Consider the following 21,995-nt stretch of genomic DNA (forward strand, 5'->3'; position numbering starts at 1 on the left):
ACGATGCCTCTTTGTGAGAAATGACAGAAAAAAATCCAAGCAGACGAAGCCGATAACCAATTTAGATTTATTTTTTATTTTTTATTCTCGGTACATTCAGCACTTGCAGGATGAAAAAAAAGCAACAGAATAACAGTTTTCAAACTAAAAACAAATATTAAAATTGTAATTAATCTACTAGAAGGCAAACTTCCTATTTGTACGTCCTCTTAAATATATATGATTGAAGGGTCAGAAGGGATTTTTCAAATAGACACTTCAGTGCAGGGAGGTTCAGCTTCCTGTGATTACTACAGAATAAACCGCCAATCTAACAAAGTATTTAATTTCCTGGTCTCCAAAAACATCCAGTAAAAGGTGAACTTGGGGAGTGTGCACGTCTCCTGCATCAATACAACACAACATCGCGCCTACTCCTTTCGCACACTTCTGTAGGTTACAGTGTTGAGACTTCGGTACCAGTTGTATCTTCGTGGGAGAGAGCGATGAAGGTTATTACTCACGCAAACATCACCTGCTGGAGCACACACACACATGCACACACAACAACAACCGTCCAAGGCTGGAAAAAAAAATGAACATGATTCATAAAACTTCAACAAAGCAAAACAACTTTTCCTCACTTAGACAAAGACAGACAGCATTTATATTCAGTCATATATATATATAAAAAAATCCCAGTGCTGAAGATTAGAACGCTAAAACTGATCCTAGAAAATATGTGAAGGTTGGGGATCTATTTTGGACTGGTTTTATTACAGGGCTCCGAGGAGGAAGGAACTGTGCACCCGCAGAACTAAAATAAAGAGGCAGGCTCGCAAACCTCAGTGGGACAAAATGCTGAGGCCAGCCAAAGAATTAACAAAATAATACACCACCCTTTGCTTCTTTTTCTTCCAAAGAGGAGAGTAACCAGCACTACATGTAGACAGAGAGGGAGCGCTGCTAAACATTGACGATTGCTTTTGGAAGACAGAACTGTAGAGTGGGGGCCGGGTTGGAGCGAGATGAACCGTTGTTTTTACTATAAACAAAACATTTTTCTGAGTGTAAATTGAAATGATGAGGGGAAATGGCCGAAGTGTGCGGAAGACAGCGCTGGCGTCAGAGTGGATGAATTATTAAAGCATGGTGGGGCAAGGTGGTGAGGAGCAGACAAGTCCTGAACATGAGGCAAGAGAAACGTATCTCCCATTGGAAACACTTCCTCTCAAGACTTCCCGTCTGCAGCGTCCCCCGCTACATCTCTCCCTCTCTCTCATTATCTATCTACAGGTGCTCGGGCCTCAGCGGCGTCTGTCCCTAGGGTTGCTACGGCTACGAGAGCGCCGCCCGTTGCCGGTGCCGGCTGAGGGTCGTGTGGGCCGGTGGCTGCTATCTCTCCTCTTGTCCCCCTCTCTCTCGCGCCCTCGATCGCCCGGTCTATCCCTCTCTCGGCCGCGGTCCCTCTCTCTGTCTCCATCGGCAACGCGCCCGGCCACTCCGCCGCTGGTCGTCACGGCGCTGTCCTTCTCCCGAGCCTTCAGTCGCTCCTTCCTCTCCTCCTCCTCCCGTTTCTTCTCCTCCTCCTGAAGCTCTTTGCGCTTTCGTTCACGCTCCTTCTGCCGCTCGTTGCGGTCCACAAGCCTCTGCGCCGCCTGGTGGACACAAATCAGTTTATTTACGTGGATTTTAGGTCTCAACAACTCCTTGTGACGGATAGAAAGTCATTGACTAGGTTTACATGCACAGCAATATTCCCATATAAAACCGGTTAAAATCATATTCTGAATAAGACAATGCCAGTTTCTGCTCAGTGTGGGAGTAAGCAGTGATCATATTAAAATGGGCAGGATTCTGTTTTTAGTTACATTACTGAGACATGTATACATTTTTATCACACTAAATATCCCCATTAGAGTTTTCACTACTACATCTTAGATCATGGTGTAAACTTTCCTCAAAGAAGAGGTGTCAATTTTGGAGACAACAAAGACAACAATAATGACGAAACAAACAAAACAGGAATATTGTTGGAATAACTCTTAATCTGAATATGATGGGCATGTTTATGTAGTGAGGGACAGTTAAGTGTAGAACTAAAAGACCAACCTGCTCCTCAGTGAGGGGAAGCCAGTATATACATGGAGCTGCTTTGGTCTTGAGGAACAAGTCGTCCAGCAGTTTTGCTGGAGGCTCGTCTCCTTTCTCTGTTGATAAAAAAAAAACAGACATAAGTGATTTAGCTGGTACACAACTAAACCTCAAAATACAATTTCAAGGAAATGAACAGTTTTTGGTAAATATTCAGTCAAAAGGGTCTATTTCACCAGCGTGGCTTGTTATGGCCTGAAATTCATTATCTCTTTGAGCTTCTATCCAATGACAGTGATGTCTGTTACCCTTCTTGTCGGTCTTCCTCTCCTTGCTCTTGGCCCTCTCCCTCCTCCTGCGCTCTCTTGATCTGGATCGCGGTCCGTCCTCTCCGGGCCGGGCAAACTCCCGCACCTTGTCCCGGTCCCACTCCCTCTCTCCACGTGCTCGCTCCCGCCGCTCCATCTCTCTCTGGCGCTCGGCCCACAGGTCCCGCACCACGCCCACGCCTCTGTCCCGCTGGTGCTCCCTGTCTCTGTCCCGCTCAGGCATCAGAGGGGGCAGCCGGCTCTGGGGAACAACGGGCTGGCCAACGTGCTCCATCTCCTTTCCCGGTTTCAAGATTCCTTTGTGAAAGTCCAGCTATAAGGAAAAAAGCAAAAAGATACAAATAAGGGAGGAATGTAATAGATTGAGTGTTGGGAGAGGAATGTACATTTTTTTCTAAACAAATTTGGATTTTCTATTATCTGGCTACATCTACTTTAATGCCAATTATATTCCATTCATTTCATCATTACCTCGTCCTGCTCACAGAAGTTGACGCTGAGGACCTTGGGATTGCTCTGAGGCCATTTGACACCGTGGAGTGCGGCTCTGGTGGCGACTGCTTCCTCTGTTGTTGAGTACTATCAGGAATAGAACACAGTCAGTTTTATGGTGAATTCACATCTCAAACAACAAATGCTGCAAAAATAAGACGTTTGTAAGGTTGGGTGACAATCACAAAATTGTTTCTGGTCATTTTCTAGATCAAATATGTCTTAGTTTAAACAGACATTTTTTTATTGTTTTTTTCTTCCATTTCTTATCAGAGTCATTCCCCAACAGAATAGCAGTAAATGTACTTTAAACACAAAAGTGTGGATTAGTTGGTACTCACTGTGACAATGCAGTGGGACTTGATCTTGTCGATCCAGAAGCCCTCTTCCAGGACGCTGCCCGTCCTGTTCAGCAGCTCTTTGAGTTGGCCCAGGGTGAAGGGTCGTACCTACCAGACACACACGCAGCAATGGGTCAACATTATCAGTCCGAGTAGCAACATGAGAAAAGACCCTTTGAAGAGCCAAGTTAAAATCATATTTTTAAGTATCAAGATAACATACAGGACTGTTGTGATTCTTTCAAATGTGCTCAGAGATTTAAAAGCTCATGTCATGACTTCTAATACAACCAATGACTGAATTCCTGCTAGTTTCAGCTTTACTTTCATTGAAACTACAGTATATATGAAAGAGAGAAAATGGTCAAAGTTTGGAGGATAAGCCTGTTTAAGAAAGGGTCTTTCCTCTGGCGCCTCCCTCAGGCCAAACGTCACACATGTTTGCCCCATTAGTGCTAAAGATCAAAGAATAGTAAAACCAAAGTATTTTTAATCCATCAGTTTTGTTTTCTGGGAAACAAATTAGCGATACGCATTATGGGCACACAGCTGAGCTAAGAATTTAAAGTCTTTTGTTTGTTTAGATTCTGTGTAACTAATCGGAGGGCTCCTTTTTCTGAGATTAGAGAGACTGGGTGGCATACTTTTTGATCCATGTGTAACGTTAAATCTTGCTTCTATGACGCAAGTTGAAAAAAATCTTGAAATTATAGACATTAAATCTGTAATGTCTATTCTTGTCTTAGTCTGTTAGGTCATGCAGTGCGCCCCTAACGTGATGCTTTTCCCAACTCTAATTATGGGAATAATGGCGGTGTTGTTAACACAGTAAAAACTTGAAGGGTACATTTGGAAGATTTGCAGAATGTATTTGTCTAACTAGTCCCTCAAAATAATTCTTGTTCAATTTAAGGCTCCAACTGTTTTGAACTCGTGAATACGGTTTGTCTGGGCAGAATGGTTTGAAAACGAGTTCTACAGATGTGGGAGAAAAACCCACCAGGTTGGTCACATGGATGATGTTTGAGACTTTGCCACGAGGTGGCGAGGGCTGCTTGGTCGTGCGGACAGGGTCGTCGATGGTGACGGACACACCGGACTTCTGTTGACTTATGGAGCGCCGCACCAGACTGTCGCTAGGGGTAACTGAGGGGAAGAGGTGAGAAAAGTGAGTGGGTTCGGTAAAAAAAATTTAATAAAACAGTAATGTCTGTAATCAAGGACCGAGAGAAAGATGAAGTGCTGCCCGAGGGATGACGGAGGAGCGAAGGAAGCAAAGAGATTCATAACCAATAATCTACAGCAATTAAAAACCCACAAACTTTTCAGTGAGGCCGTTTACCTTTCTTTGCCTCCCCGTCGAGCGTGACAGACGCCTGTGTCTCTGAGGCTTCCTCAGACACACTGCTCTTCCTTTTGTCTCTGGAAGTCCTGCGTGGTTTTTCCTTCTCCGTTTTCTCCACCTCTTCTTCTTCTTCTTCATTTGTCTGTCCGTTCTCCTGGCCGTCACCTGGGACGACCTGGCGAGGGATTCAAGTGGAAAAACAGAATCATGACAAAACTGCTGACAAAAGATCAGTCTGTTTTTCAACTTATGGTGGGCTTACACTACACGACTTTTCACACGATTTGACAGTCGCAGACAATCTTTCAATGTCGGACTAAAATCACGTGAGTCTTGCTGGAGTTGTGGCGCGTGCCCGTAATCTCAGTCGTTTGGTGTATAGTGGTCTTCCGACCCGATTTCAGCCAGTCTTCTTCCCGTCTTGACGTTCCGACATTATCAAACATGTTTGATATTATCGTTAGTCTTAAGGGGTTGGCTCAAGCGAAATTACGTAAACACTGTCACACTCTCGCATGCACCAAGCACGACGCAGGAGGAGCGGCATTAGTCGCAACCTGTGTCCGCCTGTGCAGGCACTTATTTCGGATACTTTTTCCTTGAAGCCTTGGCGGGAGAACCAGGCTGACAGCCGCGCAACCTTAACACTTTACCATCAAATACAGGGTTAGGAGTTTAAAGTTATTGGGGGATGAGATCAGCAAATAAAGCAGGTCAAATAACTAAAGGAAGTCCCCCGCTCGGAATATTGAATCAACTTTTTTTTAATTAAATAATCACTATCGCGTTTGCGGAAATAATATTAATCTCAAAAGGAATCTAGTTGTAGTCTTGCAATATAAGACCCCGTCTTTTCAAAATCTCACTCTGTGACTGGAAACTAATGACTAGCTGTCTTCAGGTATGAGTTGATTGTCTTTAGATGTAAGAGGGTTTCAGTCTTTTCAAAGTCTTTTAAAAGTCCTCTAGTGTAAGCCCAGCATTAGTCATCAATCATAGCTGGACATGGCAAACAGAAGCCTGTAGTTTAGTCAGCGTGTCGGTACTGACCTGTGTGACGGTGCGTCGGATCTTGAGCCCTTTGTCCTGGTCGCCCCGGCTGGTGTCCATGCTCTCCTCGTCCCCAGACAGCTGCAGCTCCTCTGGGTGCAGCTCCACCACGGCCTCCTGGTTCACTTTGATGTCTGGGATCAAAGACTGGAAGACAACAGACACAGGCAGGAGATGATTGAGTGAAGGAAAAGATAGAAGATAAGATGATCTATAGATAATAGATGAGACGATAAGATGTTTACCTTCTGATATATTCTAAGGGTTTGACTTAAACGCACAAAATATAAAATTTTGCCGTTTAGCGGCAATACAGAGTTCGATGATGTCATGAAGTTGCATGGGATCATGGGAACAGCTTTGGCGAGAGAATACGCAGCAGAGGGTAAACAAGACAATACAACAATGCTATGCTATGAAGCTTGTACTTAGTTTCCTTTCTTCATGGAGTTGTGGTGTGACCCAAAAAACAGTTATGTTTTGAAATGATCACATTTAAATGTTGAATTACAAAACATTAGCATAGAGCTGGAAGTAAATCCTATGATTTTAAATATGAAAGCCAAACCAGAGTTTTTAAAAGCTTTAGATCTTGTAATTTCAGAAGCTCCAGTCTGTATTTTGGTATTAAAATAAAATAAAAATATGACTACAGCCTAAAATAACTTTAAAAAAGTGAATCAGAAGATTATTTTCCCAGGCCTGCACGGCCACCTGCCCCAGGACCCTGTGCCTGGTCAGTACCTTCAGTGAGTCTGTGGTGATGCTGATGGATGGTTTCTTGGCAGTGACTGCTGTGCTGGAGCCCCATCTCCTCTTCCTCCCCGCGGCCGTTCCCATCTCGGAATCTCCTGCTCCTCCATCTGTTGTTGGGGCAGGGCCGGGAGACGTTTTACTGCCTACAGAGGAATAAAACATTTTATTTATATATTTATCTATCATTGAGGAGAGACTTAAATGACAAGTTATTGCAAGCTCATGCAATAAGTCTAAAAGCAAAAGTAATTGCTTTGACTTTAACCCAAAAAGTGTTTGCCAAGGATGGCAATAGCTAATTAAAGTTTACAGAGTTTATAAGTGGAATTGGCCGATAAAATTAATTTCAGTACCTTTTGTCCAATAATTGTTCATTTAAAAACCATATTAAACATGTTCTTTCAAGATAGTTTTAAACTGTAAGGGCACATTACTTCATATGAAATACTTTTCCAACAGTTTTCTGCTTATTTTAAGTAAAAAAAACAAAAAAAAACATTAATCTTCAGGTGCAAATTTGTATTTGTCTTTTTAATTCTTGTTCCACTCTTGTTCCTCAAGTGCAACTAAAATATGTGCTTTTGGTTTTGGGTTATTAGTTTGAGGTCTAATGTTTAATGTGGGCTTTACACCATCCTGGGATAGTTGATACTATCCTGACCTGTACCTCAAGGTATCACTGTTATTTTTTAGTTTGTTTGGAAGATATTCTATGTAAATCTTTGAAGCGTGGAAGCATGAAATATATATATTTTTTAAATCTATAGAGAATTTCTTGTTTTGCTCATATACTCACTGGTCAAGGATATCTTGCGAGCGGCAAAAGCCTTAGGAGTGGTGCTCTGGAGAGAGAAAGAGACAGAAAGAGAACATACAGAAACCCCAGGGGTGCGGGGTGAGATGAGAACCGTGAGTCCAGACCCAAACAGGCAACAACAGAGAAGAGCTGAAACAGGAACAGTGGAGGAGGGCTAGGGGTGGGGTGTTAAAGTAACAAGAGGCCTGGACGCTCCAATTGAACCACATTATGGAAAGGGTTTTTGATGTTACAAAGAGACTCCAGACACATTTCCGCTGTCCACCTCTGCTCAAAGACACTGAGATACTGTATTTCATTACGTGTGTGTGTGGAAGACTCAAAGGACAAAGCAAGTACATGATGTGCATTCCAACATGAGTGGGCCTGTGTGAAACTCAAACTGGGTCGTATCTTACTGCGGTATGTTATTTCATGATAATGCCCATTAGAGGCCTCTGAAAATAGAGAGGAGACAGCTAAGTGTCTGTCTGTCGGTGTGTGTGTATGGATCCTGTCACTTTACAACACTCACATCCATTTTGGACTAGATTTATTTTCTATAGAGGATGTTGGGTGATTTCAATTTCAATGCGCTGGTTTATGACAGGGTTCGACATAACCAATGGCCCGCTGGCCTGGGGCCAGTAAAATCATATGCAGGGCAAGTTGATTGGCCAGTCACTGGCCCGCCCGGGCCAGTAACAGACAATCACAGTTCAGTATCTTTTTGTAGACTACATCATGGTTCATTGAAATGCGCGCTGAATCGTAATGAAAGCAGTGTTTATTTAAGACTCATTATAATAAACATAATATATCATATATTTTTAACTAACGGGGGGGAGTTTGTTTGCCGACATGGCTCTGTGTTTTAAGGCTCGAGACATACAATCAGATCGCAGAAGCCTTCCCCATTGACATCGCTAACGGGGAGAATATCCCCGGTTATTATTTTAGAAGTCAAACCGCAGAGTTCTTCCGCGCAGCGGCTCACTCGCTCACTGGCGAAATCTCACGGTGAAACGCTGCTTTGCTCGCACTAGGCATTGTGTGTTTCTAAGGTGATTTAACATCATAGTCTTAGACGAGCGTTTAACTTATGCTGCATATTTTGCACTGCTTATGTGAAGCTGACGCTTCATGCAGAAGTGACGATCCTGCAGCGCGCTCACGACCAGACGTGAAGTCGCATACAGTGACATCTCACATTAAAAAAAACGGCATAACCCCCTGATTTTCGGATTTCTATTTTTAAAGTCGACTTGATCTCGAGTGGAAAACATTCACATCCCTACTGCATATGGAGAAAGTGATAAACACTGCCTACCACACCTCTTATTTTTCCCTATGTTTGATCATGACTTCTGCAGGTGAACTATTCATTAAACTGCCCAAATTCAAGAATAAAAACACTCATCAAACTACTGGACTTTGAAATACTGGCCCACTCCTTTCACATACTTTCAGTTGTAGGCTTCAAATTCAATATGTTTGCCTGGTTTTATATAATGTGTATGACCAATATCAATATTTCATATCATTAACTAAAAGAAAAATAACCAAATCTTAAGTAAAACTCAGATCCACTGGCCCGACGGGCCAGTAGGAAAAAAAAGTTATGTTGAAACCTGAATGATTTTAAAGCCATCTGGGATTTTTATTTTCAGTGATAATTAAGCTCTAGTTACCTCCCTGTTTTTGTGAATTCATGCATTTGAAAGTGTACATTTGATTTGTATACACAAAGTGGCATTTGCAGTTAATGATTTCTTTTTTTTATTCAGCATGACAGCTGAAAAAGTAGTAAAGGATTTTGCCATAATTTTAATTTGTTAACATTAGTAGCAAAAAGATGGTTTTCTCATCAGGATGTTATCTTTCTTAGTGTGAAAGACAAGTGTAGCCTGGTCAACATTTAGATAGAGACAATATAGCAGGTTATGTGTGAAATTACTGCTAAATAATTACTTGGTAAATAATACCAATAATAAAAATCACATCATCCCCTCAGGCTCCGTGTAATGGCATTTAGTTGATTCAAGTATTAAAGTTGACATTGTTGAATGTTGTTCTTGCAGCAGAGGTGGAGAACGGAGCGTTGAAGACTCATCTGTCAGCAGGACTATTTGTACTGCAGATTCTCGTTTACAATATTTAACAACACACAACCGTAGACCAACAGTGTACATCAAATGGATGATGTCATCGTTGTTGCAAAATATTAAATGAAAAACTGCAGTACTCAACTGACAATTTGCAATCGAATTTCAAAGAAAATTATTCCTCAAATTTACTATCAACAATCTATAAGAAAGAGAAAGCTTTTATATCTTTAAAGTAAATCCTTTAGAATTTATAAAATTTGAAGTAGAGGAATAATCACAAGTCATATCCTGGTACCATTTGACACCTGATTCCTTACTGGCTCGACTATGGCCCAACCGCACGACAGTGTGTACTGTATCTAGGCAACAAGGATCCAATCAGAGAAGGCAGAGAAGTGAGGGTGGGACTCGATTTGGGGTGCAGATCACCAGGCAGGTAGTGATCACTGGATGGGATTTTTTTTTTCTTGAATGGGGCCGGGGAGAACTTTTCTTGAATGACTTTTTATTAGTCATTTTTCAGTCTTTAGGGGAGCCAGGCGTTTCAAAATTATAGGGATGGGGGTTGATTTTAGTCCATGATCTGTGACAGCTGCCATGTAGAATGAAAATAATCCATTTTGTGATGCTTGAATTTATTGTCTTTAATTGTCCATGTCCGCCAATATATAGTCCTGAAAGCCTTGGTGACAGTTGGGGGGTATTTGAAAAGGCTGTGAGCGTTTTTTGTCCATGTGGTTTGAATTCCTTTCTTGAGCTGTTCATGAGGTTTCCATAGTCAAACAGTCGGAAAGTCTTTTTGGGGATAAAGAAAAAGTAGTCCAGAAGAAGTTCTTTGTAAATGTATAATCCAAATGCAATGACAAAGAGACAGGATTGGTGAACATCATGCCTCTGCACTGACATGAAATCCTGTTGGGGGCCAAGTTGTGGGCATAGCGAAATTAAATAATAAATGAAATGGCACCAACTGCAGTTGTCTATCAGCCAGGTCCACAGCAGATGCAGGATATCATGTCAAACATCCACTGAGTCACTCTTTAGTTCATTGACAGTGTGGGCGCAGAGGAAAGGAGGCGATGATTTGTCGAGTATATCCAGCGCTCTGTGTAGAGGATCAATGTCACTGTGAACCCATAAAGCTTCTTGGTGCATAATGTGTGTCAGATTACTCGTCCTTGGCTTCGTGTAGTCTGCTACATTGGAACTGGTGCAGAGGTCAGGGGAGCCGTTTTCTCGTGAATGGTGACGCCGGGCAACAGACAGACTTTACGTGCAGAGCTGAATAATGGAAGTCACTTAGAAGGCCAGCTGGTCAAGGCAGAGGTCCACAATGATGTATGCTGTAAAAGCTCAATCAATAAGTCCATATCATCATTTCAGAGACAGGTCTTTCACATACACACAAATAGTCCAATGATCATCATGTCTAAGAAGATTATTTCAGTTGCTTAGTTGGAGTTTGAATCAAAGCTTAAGTCACTGTATGGGTTACTGCGGGGATTTCTCAGTCCAAAGTCATTACACCACCGGACGGGCAGGAGGCAGTGTGGTGTTTTGAGGTTGAGGTAAAACACAACTGGAGAACTGAAGAGTTTTGTCCTTGCTCTGAGATGCATTTGGAGGATGTTTGATGTTGAAGGGGCAACAATGTGAAACTTTGCTCATCTTCAACATGGCCGACCAGCGTAGAGAAGGGGAGACGATACAGAGCGTTGTTCATCACCACACAGCATAGTTCAGTTCAGTCTGGATCAGATCAGCGGGCAGGCTTTCAAACCCCTGAGGCTGGGTAACCATGACAACTGGGTACTGCTGCAGTTACCATGGCTGCCGCTGCTGTCGGTCGGTCGAGGTTTGAGGCGACCTCCAGTTCTTGCTTAGCTCAGGCTTTAACTCAGTTGCCATGGCACGAGGTTGCATTGCAGACTCTGGGCCTAATTCAGGTGCCAGGGACGCACTGGGGCATAGCGAGACAGGAGTTGTAGGAAGAGTAGGAGGAGGAGTGGAGGAGGTGGTGGTGTCTGTGGCGGTAGTGGTAGTAGTACGCAGCAGGTACCATTAGGGGCAATGGAAGAGGCATGGGCACCTTCATAACAAAGCAATCAATGGGGTTTTAAACAGCAATCACACCATAAATATATATAGTGAGAGAGAGAAGCGTTCATGATGGGATACAAAGGCAAAATATGGGGAAGAGAGACAGTGTGAGAGAGAGAGAGAGAGAGAGAGAGAGAGAGAGAGAGAGAAAGAGAGAGACGGGCAGTTTGAAAGGAGCAAGAGAGAGTACGGAGAATGAAAACAGGGTGAAACGAACAACAGAAACAAGCCCTGATGCATCTCTGCACACACACGGCCAGGGTCCATTACTCATGCAAACACACAATAAACTTCAACAACATAGAGGCCAGCTCCCATGTAAATCTAAATGAGGTAATCTGGATAAGAAAATCCAAGAACTTGATACCTGAAATGTACCTGTAAGTGTATACTTCTTCCTGCTCCTTTTCAGGCATATTTATTGTATTTCCATGCTTTTCATTTTGTTTTGTATGTGGATGTCTGAAATAAACTAAATCAAATCAAATCAAAATCTGTTTATGGTAAAATTTTGTGAAAATAAATGAACAAACTGATTGCCTTCTTAAAGTAATAGAAGGGAAACTTCTTGTGATGGCATAAAATGCAATACTGTGGTCCAGTACATAGGACTTAGACCTTGACACACAGTGTGCAAGAAGTAGAGCTGACTACAGCCGTAAGATGATGTTGGCGATGGATGTGCATGCCTGCATGAAAGAAAATAACTAGTAGTCTTTGTTCTTATTCCAAAGAGAACCCCTCCAAACAAATATGTTTAATAGTTCATTGCAAGTTGCAATGAAGAGCTGCAAGTGGCACCGTGCATTGCTAGCCAATTATTCCTACCATTTTCTTCTCGTTTTGTCACACACATGTACACACACAGACCAAGTACAGTGATAGGAGAAGCATGCACTTTCCGTAGCATGGATGTCTAATTAACCAAATTATTTCTATCACTACTCGCATTCAAGCAACACTAACACTGAACAAAACTCTGCAGTGACCAGACAGACAAGGTGTGTGTGTGAGAGATCATCCAAGTGAATGAGCCGGTTATGAAATATTAGTCGCATTAATCGCAGATGGAAGGGTAATTATTAGTTCCTTTTTATTTATCCCAGGACCCAACTCCAACTCAACCCATGTTTGTTCACCTATGACCATATGTAGAAACCTCCAATGGAGTCTGTTGAGCAATTTAAAAAAGGGATGGAAAAACTGAATATAGAGTCAGAATCGAAATAATACAATTTCTACAGGAACCAAAATAATGAATGGTTGAAAAAACATTGGGGTTGTGTTGGTTTTAAGTGACCCTCTTAACTTGTGCTACACATGCTTTTATATAAATGAGAATGCAGGTTAGTGGGAGAGACGAAGCAAAATAATAAAAATAAACCCGGGCACCCCCACCCTCTCAGTGACCTTACCTCCTCCAGATGGGCCTCGCTGTTCTCTGGCTCGGCCCCAGACGGTGGCTGCCCGGCCATGGAGCTCTCAGAGTCTGGTTCCACCTCTGTCACCGCGGCTGTGCTGGGCTCCGACACCTCCCTGCGGAATGAAGAGACGGATGGGGTGGTTACCATCATTTGTTGCCAACAGGTCTGACTGGGCTAGCGAATATAAATTGTGAAGCTTTTCTTTGTCTTATGTGATCATCAGGTTAAGACTAAATCAGCTATTTGATGGCTTAACCTGGAGCTTTATGACACTGAAAAAGGCACCATCAGATAAATAAATACAGATCTAGAAGACAATCCAGGGAAGACGATGAGGACAAGACAGAGGAATACACTGAGTAAGGGTGCTGGGTGGGTACTGATCTGGGTCACTCCTGCTATAAATAACTCACCAGCTAACGGACACCGAGGGTCACAAACACACACCTCACTCACACTGCAACGAGATGCACACTCTCAGCTGACAACATGTGTGGTCTTCATCTGATCTATGTTGGTTCATCAGTGAAACAAAACAGATCAACTCTAACCCAGCCAATGAAAGTCATGCTTTTCGTCACCATGAGTCAGACCTCACACAAGCAAACGCTTCTCCACACATCGTTTTCTTTTATCGCTGCTATCTTAAACAGAGAAAAACCGAACTGATGTCTTCTTTGTATTTGAAGCCTCCCCCTCAACTTCCCCTACCAGCGTTATCAAAAGTCTCCCCTGACGAACCAGGCACGGAGGTAGCAGCCTGTAGGTGGAAGAATTAGATCCTCTAGCTTCCATCTCACTATATCAGTGTTCAATATTACGTGCTTCATTACATGACAGAGGAGTAGCGCTACAATCATTTTCAAAAAGGCACACAATAATTAGTGCAAGTGATGATCATTGTCTCTCTTTTTGGTGACAAAAAACAATTCACTTTTGTATGATGCAAGACAAGCGCAAGCTGTGACTTGTTGGATTTTTCAAAGTGTGGAAATGCATTTGTAAAAGGCATTTTTGTGGTTTGACCCTATTGAGACAGCAATAGCTTGAATGACCTCTAAGATGAAGGTGGTAGGCGGCCAATTTGACCCTCAGAATTATCTTTCTGGCACAAACCCTGATTCACCTTACAACCAGGCGACGCAGTGTTTGGTTTGGGTAAAAATATTTATTAACAACATGCCATATCTCTTCAACCAGCTCAGACAATCAAACCTCGGCTTTTCTTTCTTTCTCCATGCCATGTAACACTGTGTCTTTGAAGGAGGGCCCCTATTGCTCGTCTCTGTCCTACTGAAATCTACCCAAATGTTAGGAGTTTCCTGTTCGGCCTCCTGCTCTGGAGATTAGTCATGGGCAGGAGGGCACCATTTTCCCCTCCTCCATGCTACAATGATTCTCCTCGTTTGCCCTAGGTGAGAGGGTGTGTGTGTGTGTGTGAGCCATATAGACACACCTGCACAGTCTATAAAGGGAGACAAATGTCAACTAGAAATACAACCCCTTAGAATCCATTCAAAGAGCTTTGTATTCATATGACAAGGGGTGGAATGAGGAAGAGCATTGAAGTACAGCTTGAACCTGAGGAACCACACCACAATCTGTAATAATTAACCATTAGAAATAGACATAACTTCTGGTTAAACTTCTCAAAAACTTTACTAAGAGTGACAGTGTCTGTGGTACGACCGGAGACACACATTCTGATTCATAGTACCCCAACAGAATAACTCTAATCATGTGCTAACCCCTAATAGACATACTGGGCTTATAAAACAGAACAAAACATTGTCACAGATAAAATCAGACATGTAGTCAGCTCCCAAGGGGGCAAGAGTGTGAGTGCTGGTGCCAGCTGGGAGAATTAAATCACACCATAAGGGTCCATTCACTCTGACTGTACTGCTAGCAGATGTCTGCTTTAATGATCTCCCTTGACAACAGTAAGATCTTTAACAGCTTCACACACACAAATCCAAAACCATAAATATAGTCTTGTATGTGAGCAAGATGGCTGGATTCATGTACAGGATAGGCCATCATTAAACCATAATGGGCGATAAAATAAGAATGTCCTCATTTTAAAATAAAGAAAACGCCTATTCAGACATTTTGGAGGTCAGGAGGAAAGACAGAAGAAGAGAAATCACAGTGTCTAGGACTCTGAGCTCATTATTTATTAATCAGCATGTTCCTTCAACATGACGCTATTTTAGGCAAAGGGGACCCAACTTCCCCCTAAAAGAAATCATCCATGCTTCTTCAAAAAACAAAAGACTATAGCCGACGTCCCCACCCCTGGTCCCCCTCACATGTAGCACGCTCTTTACCAAGCCAATTGTAACTAATGACATGATATTTAAACACGTAGGGAAATTAGCTGCTATCCGAAGCAGCATCGTCATGTGTAGACGGCTACATGGCAGCACACGACAGGCTAACACCGGCTAATGTCTACCCATTGATTTCTGAATAAGGTGTGTGGAAGCACAACCAGCGACCTGGAGCCTTGAATCGCCCTCTGGCTCACTCTTACCCGTTTTTGTTGCCTTCGGACAGCATTTTGGCCGGCCTTCAAAGGGTACCCCCTCGGGGATAGTATGAGATAACACTCTGCCGCTAGCGCTTATTCCGGTCAGGCGTGGGTTGAAATCGGGGACGCGATATAAAAAAAATTAAGTCACGGTTGTTTCAATTGCTGATTAGCCCGTGCACTGCGTCGCTATCAAGGATGCAATGCATGCATGACGGCCATGTTGGCTAGCGAGACCAGTGTGTCAAGTCAACTGGACTGGAAACAATTATGTTCCGGTTAATGCTTTCCAAAATAAAAGCTTAAACGTAGCGCATTACGAAGTACAACCAAAATATGTTGATTATTAAGGAGATAACGCTGCATGAAAATACGGTTTCTGTTGCCGGCGACACGGAAAAAATACAGGGAAAAAAGACGAGGGGAGAACGCATTGAGGGGAAGTGGGGAAGGACCCAGAGACGCAGCAGACACGCCGTCGTGTGTAGGGCTGCCGCATTGAACGCCTGACAAGAAATAAAGGCTGCTATAATTAGGAGCGACAAGTGAGAGAGCGGTGGGGTGTGTTTATAACCATCGAGGGATGCAGTCAGCTCTGTTTCATGTTTTGGAACAGACGTTTCTTGTGTATTTTCATGCTGACAAATAAGACAATAATTATTTAAACCCTTTATGTGACCAACATATTTAGTCCAAGTTTTTTTTTAAACACAAATATATGTAAGTAGAACTGCAAAGGGATGGACTGCATGAACTGATACAACCAAGTTAATATTGCTCAAAAAGTATCAATGCATTACGCAAATCAGTTTATTCACATAACTTTAGAGCAGACATGGTCTTTTTTGTTGTAGTAGTAAATACTGCATAAATGTTCTTAAACCATTACCCTAATCCTATCTAGTAAAAAGAATCACTTAGCAAAAAAACTGTTCTCATTTAACCAACATTAGTTGACATGCTGTGTGAAAAGATGGATATGATTTTTTAAAGATTTTAATACAAAGATTTTAGAGGGAATTGTGGTGTCCCATGGCAATCTCTTCGACTTAAAATACACAATGCTTCTTCTCTTTTTCTTTGAGGGTTAAGATAAGCAAGGTGTGAAGTAGAATGACAACATTGCTAGAAAACTGAATCATCATCCTCGATACCAAAAAATCCAGTGATTAAATCAATGTTGTCCAAGGTTTAAATGCCCCTTTTGTGATTTCATCACCGCATTTTTCTAAGAAGGTTCATCCTGAAATGTGATGTATTATCGACCCTTCCAGCAAGTCGAAAAGAAGTTCAGATATACAGAAAGGGGAAAAGAGAGATTATAGAGAGACTATCTGAATGAATTGGGGAAACAAAACTGGAAAGGCACTAAATAGACTTACAACACATGTAAAAATTAGCAAAATATCACAGTGAGCCACTATACAAATTAAAATCACATCACATTATTGAAAAGCAAACACTTTCTACATAGTAAAGAAAAGTGATAGAGACAGAGACCGAGGTAAAGAAGGTGTTTCAAGCAGGGTGCAAATTGATAATGATAGATTCATTTTCCATGAATCCAACTCCATAAACGTATAATTTGAATATTAAATTCCACTTGTTGTTAAAGATAAGTGCATTTTAAAGAAGTTTACTGACCTTTTTGAAAGGCATCGTTTCTCTGTCTCCTCCTTTGCTTCTTGTCCTTGGTCCGCCTTCTGTGAAATTATTAAAACGAAAAAGAATGAAAAACAAATAGCTCTTTGCTCAAAGATTATTTAAAATATTATTGTAAGCCATGGAGGGCAGGCTTTCAATGAAATTCACACAGGAAGGCTACAATAATATTTAGAGAAAATGAAAATTACAAAAGAACTAGTCATTTAGTAGAGTGATCTCTATCAAAGCTGTGCTGAATGACTGACACTTACATCAGTTTGATCACTAAGATATTTTTTAAGTAATTGCGAGAACTCCAATGGCAAAATTGAGTACTCATATCAGCCTTCTGTATCGTTAAGTACCCAATTTGATTATACTTGTTCTTAAGAAGTGGTATTGGGGCCTCCCTAATCACTGACCTTCAGTTGCCTGGCAGGGCGGGGTTTCTCCCTTGAGGAAGAGGAGGATTTTGATGAGCGTGAAGAGGAGTCTGACTTGGAGTCAGAATCGGATGAGGAACCAGAATCCAGAGTCACAATCACCCGCGCTTTGTCGGCTGTCTCCTTTCTCTTGAGCTCCTCCTTTAGCATTTGCTCCTTTCTTCTCTTCTCCTCTTCTTGGCGCTTTCTCTCGTTCTCTCGCTCCTTCTGACGCTGTTTCTCCTCCTTCTCCTCTTCCACTCGTTTTCTCTCGTTTTCATGCTCGTCCTCCAGGCGTTTCTTCTCTTTCTCCAGTTCTTGTAACTTCTTCCGCTCTCTCTCCTTCTCCTCCTTCAGCCGCCGTTCTTTATCCATCTCTCGGTCAACCTGTAGCCTTGTTCTCTCCAGTCTTTGCTGTTGAGATTCACTGGAACTGGCAGCGGATCGGGACGTCTCGCCAGACAAATCCATAGCTGAGGTGGCCTCCGCTGCACGGAAACCCTTCTCTTTTTCCATCTTGTGTACGAGCAGAGAAAGGGGCCCGGGCCTGCGCTTGGAAGGCGGCTCTGGACTGCTGGAGCGAGAGCTTGAGTCGGAGTCTTGCCCCTGCATGGCGGGAGGAGGAAAAGATGCCCCTCTTGCACCACGCGGAGCCTCGGGGCCTCCTTCTCCCTCCTGGTCGTCCGGTGGGCTCTGCTTCGGAGTGTCCGGTAGGGGGAACAGGTCTGGGGGTGGAGAGGGAGGAGGGGTGGGGTGGCGCAGTTGCATAGGGGTGTGGAGTGCTGCTTGTGGTGGTGGGATGTGCTGCGGAGGCTGAAGCTTGCGCTTGGATCTTGGGCCTGCTAACGGGACACTGGGGGGCATCTGCTGTGGCTGGGGAGGGGCTCTGTTGCCCCTCTGTACACCGCCAGCGCCGGGTCCCCAGTCCTCGTCATCTTCACTTTCATCACTACCGCTGTCTTCTTCATCGTTGTCTTCGTGGGCGGGACGTCCTGCCGAGACCCCGGCTGATCGGCTCATGTGTAGGACAGGATAGGCTGTTCCTGGTTCGCTGGGTGCGGTGCCCTCCTTCTCCTGGGTTCGGGGTACGGCAGGGGGAAGGCCCTGGCGCTCAGGCTGGCCCAGGACACGCACTGAGAGAGAGGCTACGGCGCGGGGAGGAGAGGGGGCTGGTGGCTCCTTGTGTCCTTCATGAAAGGTGGATCTCATCCGGGCTCCTGGAGCTTCGGGGGACTCCATGGGGTGGAGGGTCGGAACGGGGCCCGTGTCAGGGCCTCGTGACATCATCCCGTGACCCATCACTGAATCTCCTTGTCCTCTCTCGTCCCTGGTCATCGAGGGCTGGGAGGGAATGGAGTGAGGCTGCAGGGCAGAAATAATGGAGTCAGTGTGAGAGAAGCCAAGATGACTAAATAGATGTTCTGTACATTCATTAACGGGTTAGAAGTAGAGATGAGGATAAATCAAAATGAAAATTATTGGCCGAAATGATACCAGAAAATGGCCGAAGGTCGATTATTAGAGTTTTTCCTTTTTTTTGTAAATTTTTTAACAATTGCGTAACATTTAAATAGCCTAAATGTGCTTAATACTATTACAAAACTTGTTTTTGGCCTTATCAATTCAATTGCTGATTCATTCATCCCTTGTTTAAAGGATTTACAAGCATGGAAGATTCATTTTCAAATGTATGGGTGTAATGGTTTGATATTTTTTGTGTGGTGTTACAAGCATCATAAAATCGGTAATGTTCTAAGTAGAATATTAAGGGAAAATGGATTTTTCTTCAAAACTTTGTCTCATCAATGTGTATCAGCTTAGACTGTCCTTTGCTGCTGGATACATTCTCAGAGTTTTCCTCATTTGACTCTTCAGTGAGTGAAGGTTACAGACCTTGTCAGAGACATAGGAAGCACTTTCATTGTCCTCGGACTGGTCTTCATCCTCCTCGGGCACTGCTGGGCTTTCTGTCAGAGAGAGGCACAAGGCAGGAGTCACACACTCGAAGGCTAAGAGATAACTCATAAATTAATCAGTTGAGAAATAAATTTTTCTGAAGTATGTAGGAGTGTGTGGGCACAATGTTTCTTGCTCGTTCAGCTAAAAGACCATCGTTCATGTGGCAGAGACTGCATTTGTGATTGTGTGTGCTTATATGAATGTTATACCTTCTGCCTCATCGTCTTGTTGGGCCTCTCTCTCCAGTTTCTGGCGAAGAAGCTCCTGCTGTTTGGCCAGGTACTGTTTTATGAAGCTGTTCTGGCTCATCTCCTCACCTATCTACAACAAGAAAAAGTACACAAAAGAGACCCTTAATTAATTCCTCAGCACTGTAAAAGTTAAAGAGCAGTGACTGCGTGTGGTAAGACTTAGTCTTCTAGAAAAAAGGGGTAAAATAAAAAAAATACAGCACACATGCAACCTTACAATAAGCAAACTGGACATGTTGTACAGAACTTAATGCCTGACAAAAGCCAAATAAGACAAAAGCCAAATAATCACACATAAAAAGTTCTTCTTACCTGTGAGTTGGGCTGCAGCCCACTGTGAGAGGAGGACGACTTCTGGAGATTTTCCAGCATCAGAGCCTGCAGGGAATAGGGAAAGGGAAATGTCAATTTAAAATACTGTATCATGAGACGAAGTAATTTAAAAAAAGGATTATACAGGAAAATAAAGCAGATTTGCTGTAATAATACTGTAGCTGTTTTTTTTTTGTCTATACTGGCCAGTGTTATTATTATCACTGTGTTAATACCAAATATGCCAAAAAGAGCAGCTTTTAGGGGCAATATGATTGCCATTTTCAACTTTAGAATTGTTTGCTCATCGTTATAGAAAGCGCAAGCAAGTATTTTGCGCTGGCAATGAATATTTGAAAAATATCTTTTAACCTATGTTTTATCTTTAATGGGACCTCATAGACAAAATAAAAATAAACATTGACTTTTAACTGATTTTTTTTTTACAAAATCTTTTCACCGTTTTTGTTATAGCAGAAGTTAGGTCATTTACACCCTAAAATTAACTAAATCCTGATTAAATGTAGCACTGTTTATTGACAAATTGTGGAGAGGAACAGGTAAGCAACCTAAAGGTAGTGCAGCCTTATTTACACACTATTGAGGGCTTGTTCTAGTTGTATGCTACTGACCCAACTGCAGGCAAGTGTTTTGGATGTATGCAAATCACGATGAAACCGGTCTCTACTCTCTCCCTACAGAAATAAATAGATTTAGTTGGCACTTCACGTGTGAAAAAATCTTTGGACACACAAATATGTTGTAAATATGAAATAAACATTTTAACTCTGGATTTAGTCAACATTTAGATTTTTGTTATGTATGAATATTATTCAAACATTTCTGGAAAAATTGTATCGCAAAAAGGGTTCGTTTTAATATAATCAACTGGCAGTTTAAGGATGGCATGGAAAAAGTCAACAATGTAACCCTATTCACCTGCAGTGTCTCGAACTAAACTGCCTTAATTCTGGGTTGTAGTGAGAGGACAGTTAACTAAGTAAATAAAACGCTGAAAAAATTATGTTAAGGCTCAGTATGTGGATATCTGGTAACATATGTGTTGGGGGAAGGGGGGCTTATACACGTGAGCTCAGTGTGTCCTAATAAATCCTGCCCTAAAACTATTGTTGTTTATAGGTTGAACGTCTTGTGCAAACAACAGTGCTCGTTAAAAATATATTGAAGAAATGCTGATTAAATTAATCGTTAGTGAAGCTCGTAAAATTGTGTTTACATCGCAAAGCGCGCCCCCATAACCCCAATACACACGCACGCAGACAGCGAGCGCGGTCACGGTGTTGTACTGTACACTATGTGCGGCTGTTCGCTCGTTACACTCAGCGTAGGCCTCGACTTGACAGGTGCACACTTCAACTGTGTGCAACACGGTGCAGCGCGAGTAGTTGCGACTCAAGCCTGAACTCGGTCGGTGGATAAGTTTCCTTGGAGTGTCAGTAACAAATAACCGTCAACAAAAGCTGTTGTTTATGCGTAATAACGGGGGCCAGGCGATTTATGTATTCCCGCTTCCCGAGCCCACACACCGTTCGGCCTCTAACGTTAACCCCCGCCGTCGCTCGCCTCCCGCTGAACTTAGCTAGACTCGACAGGCGGCCCAAACATTAGCCAAAACTTACCCCTTTGAGTCGCTTCATTAGTGTGTTCTTCTGACCGCTCTTCGAGAGGTTTCTTTGCTCCAGGGCGGCCTTCAAATCCGCCACTCTGAGCGATTGTAGAGGTTTTCCATCAAGCGTAATATCTTCGTCCGCCATTTTGCTCCCTCCGCTTGTCTAAACTCCAACAAGCGTCGCTACGGCTGCTGCTCGGCGTCACAGCTCGGCAGTTTCCGGAGAAGCTCGGCTTTTCCGAATTGGTCCGAATCACATACCAGTCTGGTACTACTTGCTGTAGTTTGGTCTGGCTTTGCGAGACTACCAGTCTGGTGACAGTTGTAGAACATTTTTGGGGCAATTCAGCTCCCAGGCCATACAAGTTCAATACGATATTTTAAACTTTTATTTATTTCAAAGTTGTTTTATTCAGACTTTGTCTAGTTT

The 21,995-nt window shown here is 42.9% G+C and overlaps 1 protein-coding gene across 1 annotated transcript; it reads right to left on the minus strand.

The window, feature by feature from the left end:
- Nucleotides 1-53: 53 nt before the first annotated feature.
- acin1b (apoptotic chromatin condensation inducer 1b) lies at nucleotides 54-21,718 on the minus strand. The gene is made up of 17 exons (XM_080051641.1): nucleotides 21,576-21,718; nucleotides 19,936-20,001; nucleotides 19,582-19,693; nucleotides 19,307-19,380; nucleotides 17,414-18,775; nucleotides 16,992-17,050; nucleotides 12,806-12,926; nucleotides 7,183-7,228; nucleotides 6,375-6,529; nucleotides 5,631-5,777; nucleotides 4,578-4,755; nucleotides 4,236-4,381; nucleotides 3,236-3,343; nucleotides 2,874-2,981; nucleotides 2,382-2,715; nucleotides 2,092-2,189; nucleotides 54-1,637 (listed from the first exon to the last, which is right to left on the minus strand). The coding sequence occupies exons 1-17, from the start codon at nucleotides 21,708-21,710 to the stop codon at nucleotides 1,287-1,289; spliced, it is 3,600 nt and encodes a 1,199-aa protein (XP_079907767.1). The 5' UTR covers nucleotides 21,711-21,718; the 3' UTR covers nucleotides 54-1,286.
- Nucleotides 21,719-21,995: the final 277 nt, after the last annotated feature.

This window comes from Ammodytes marinus (assembly GCF_949987685.1).
Source record: "Ammodytes marinus genome assembly, chromosome: 23".
NCBI lineage: Eukaryota > Metazoa > Chordata > Actinopteri > Uranoscopiformes > Ammodytidae > Ammodytes > Ammodytes marinus.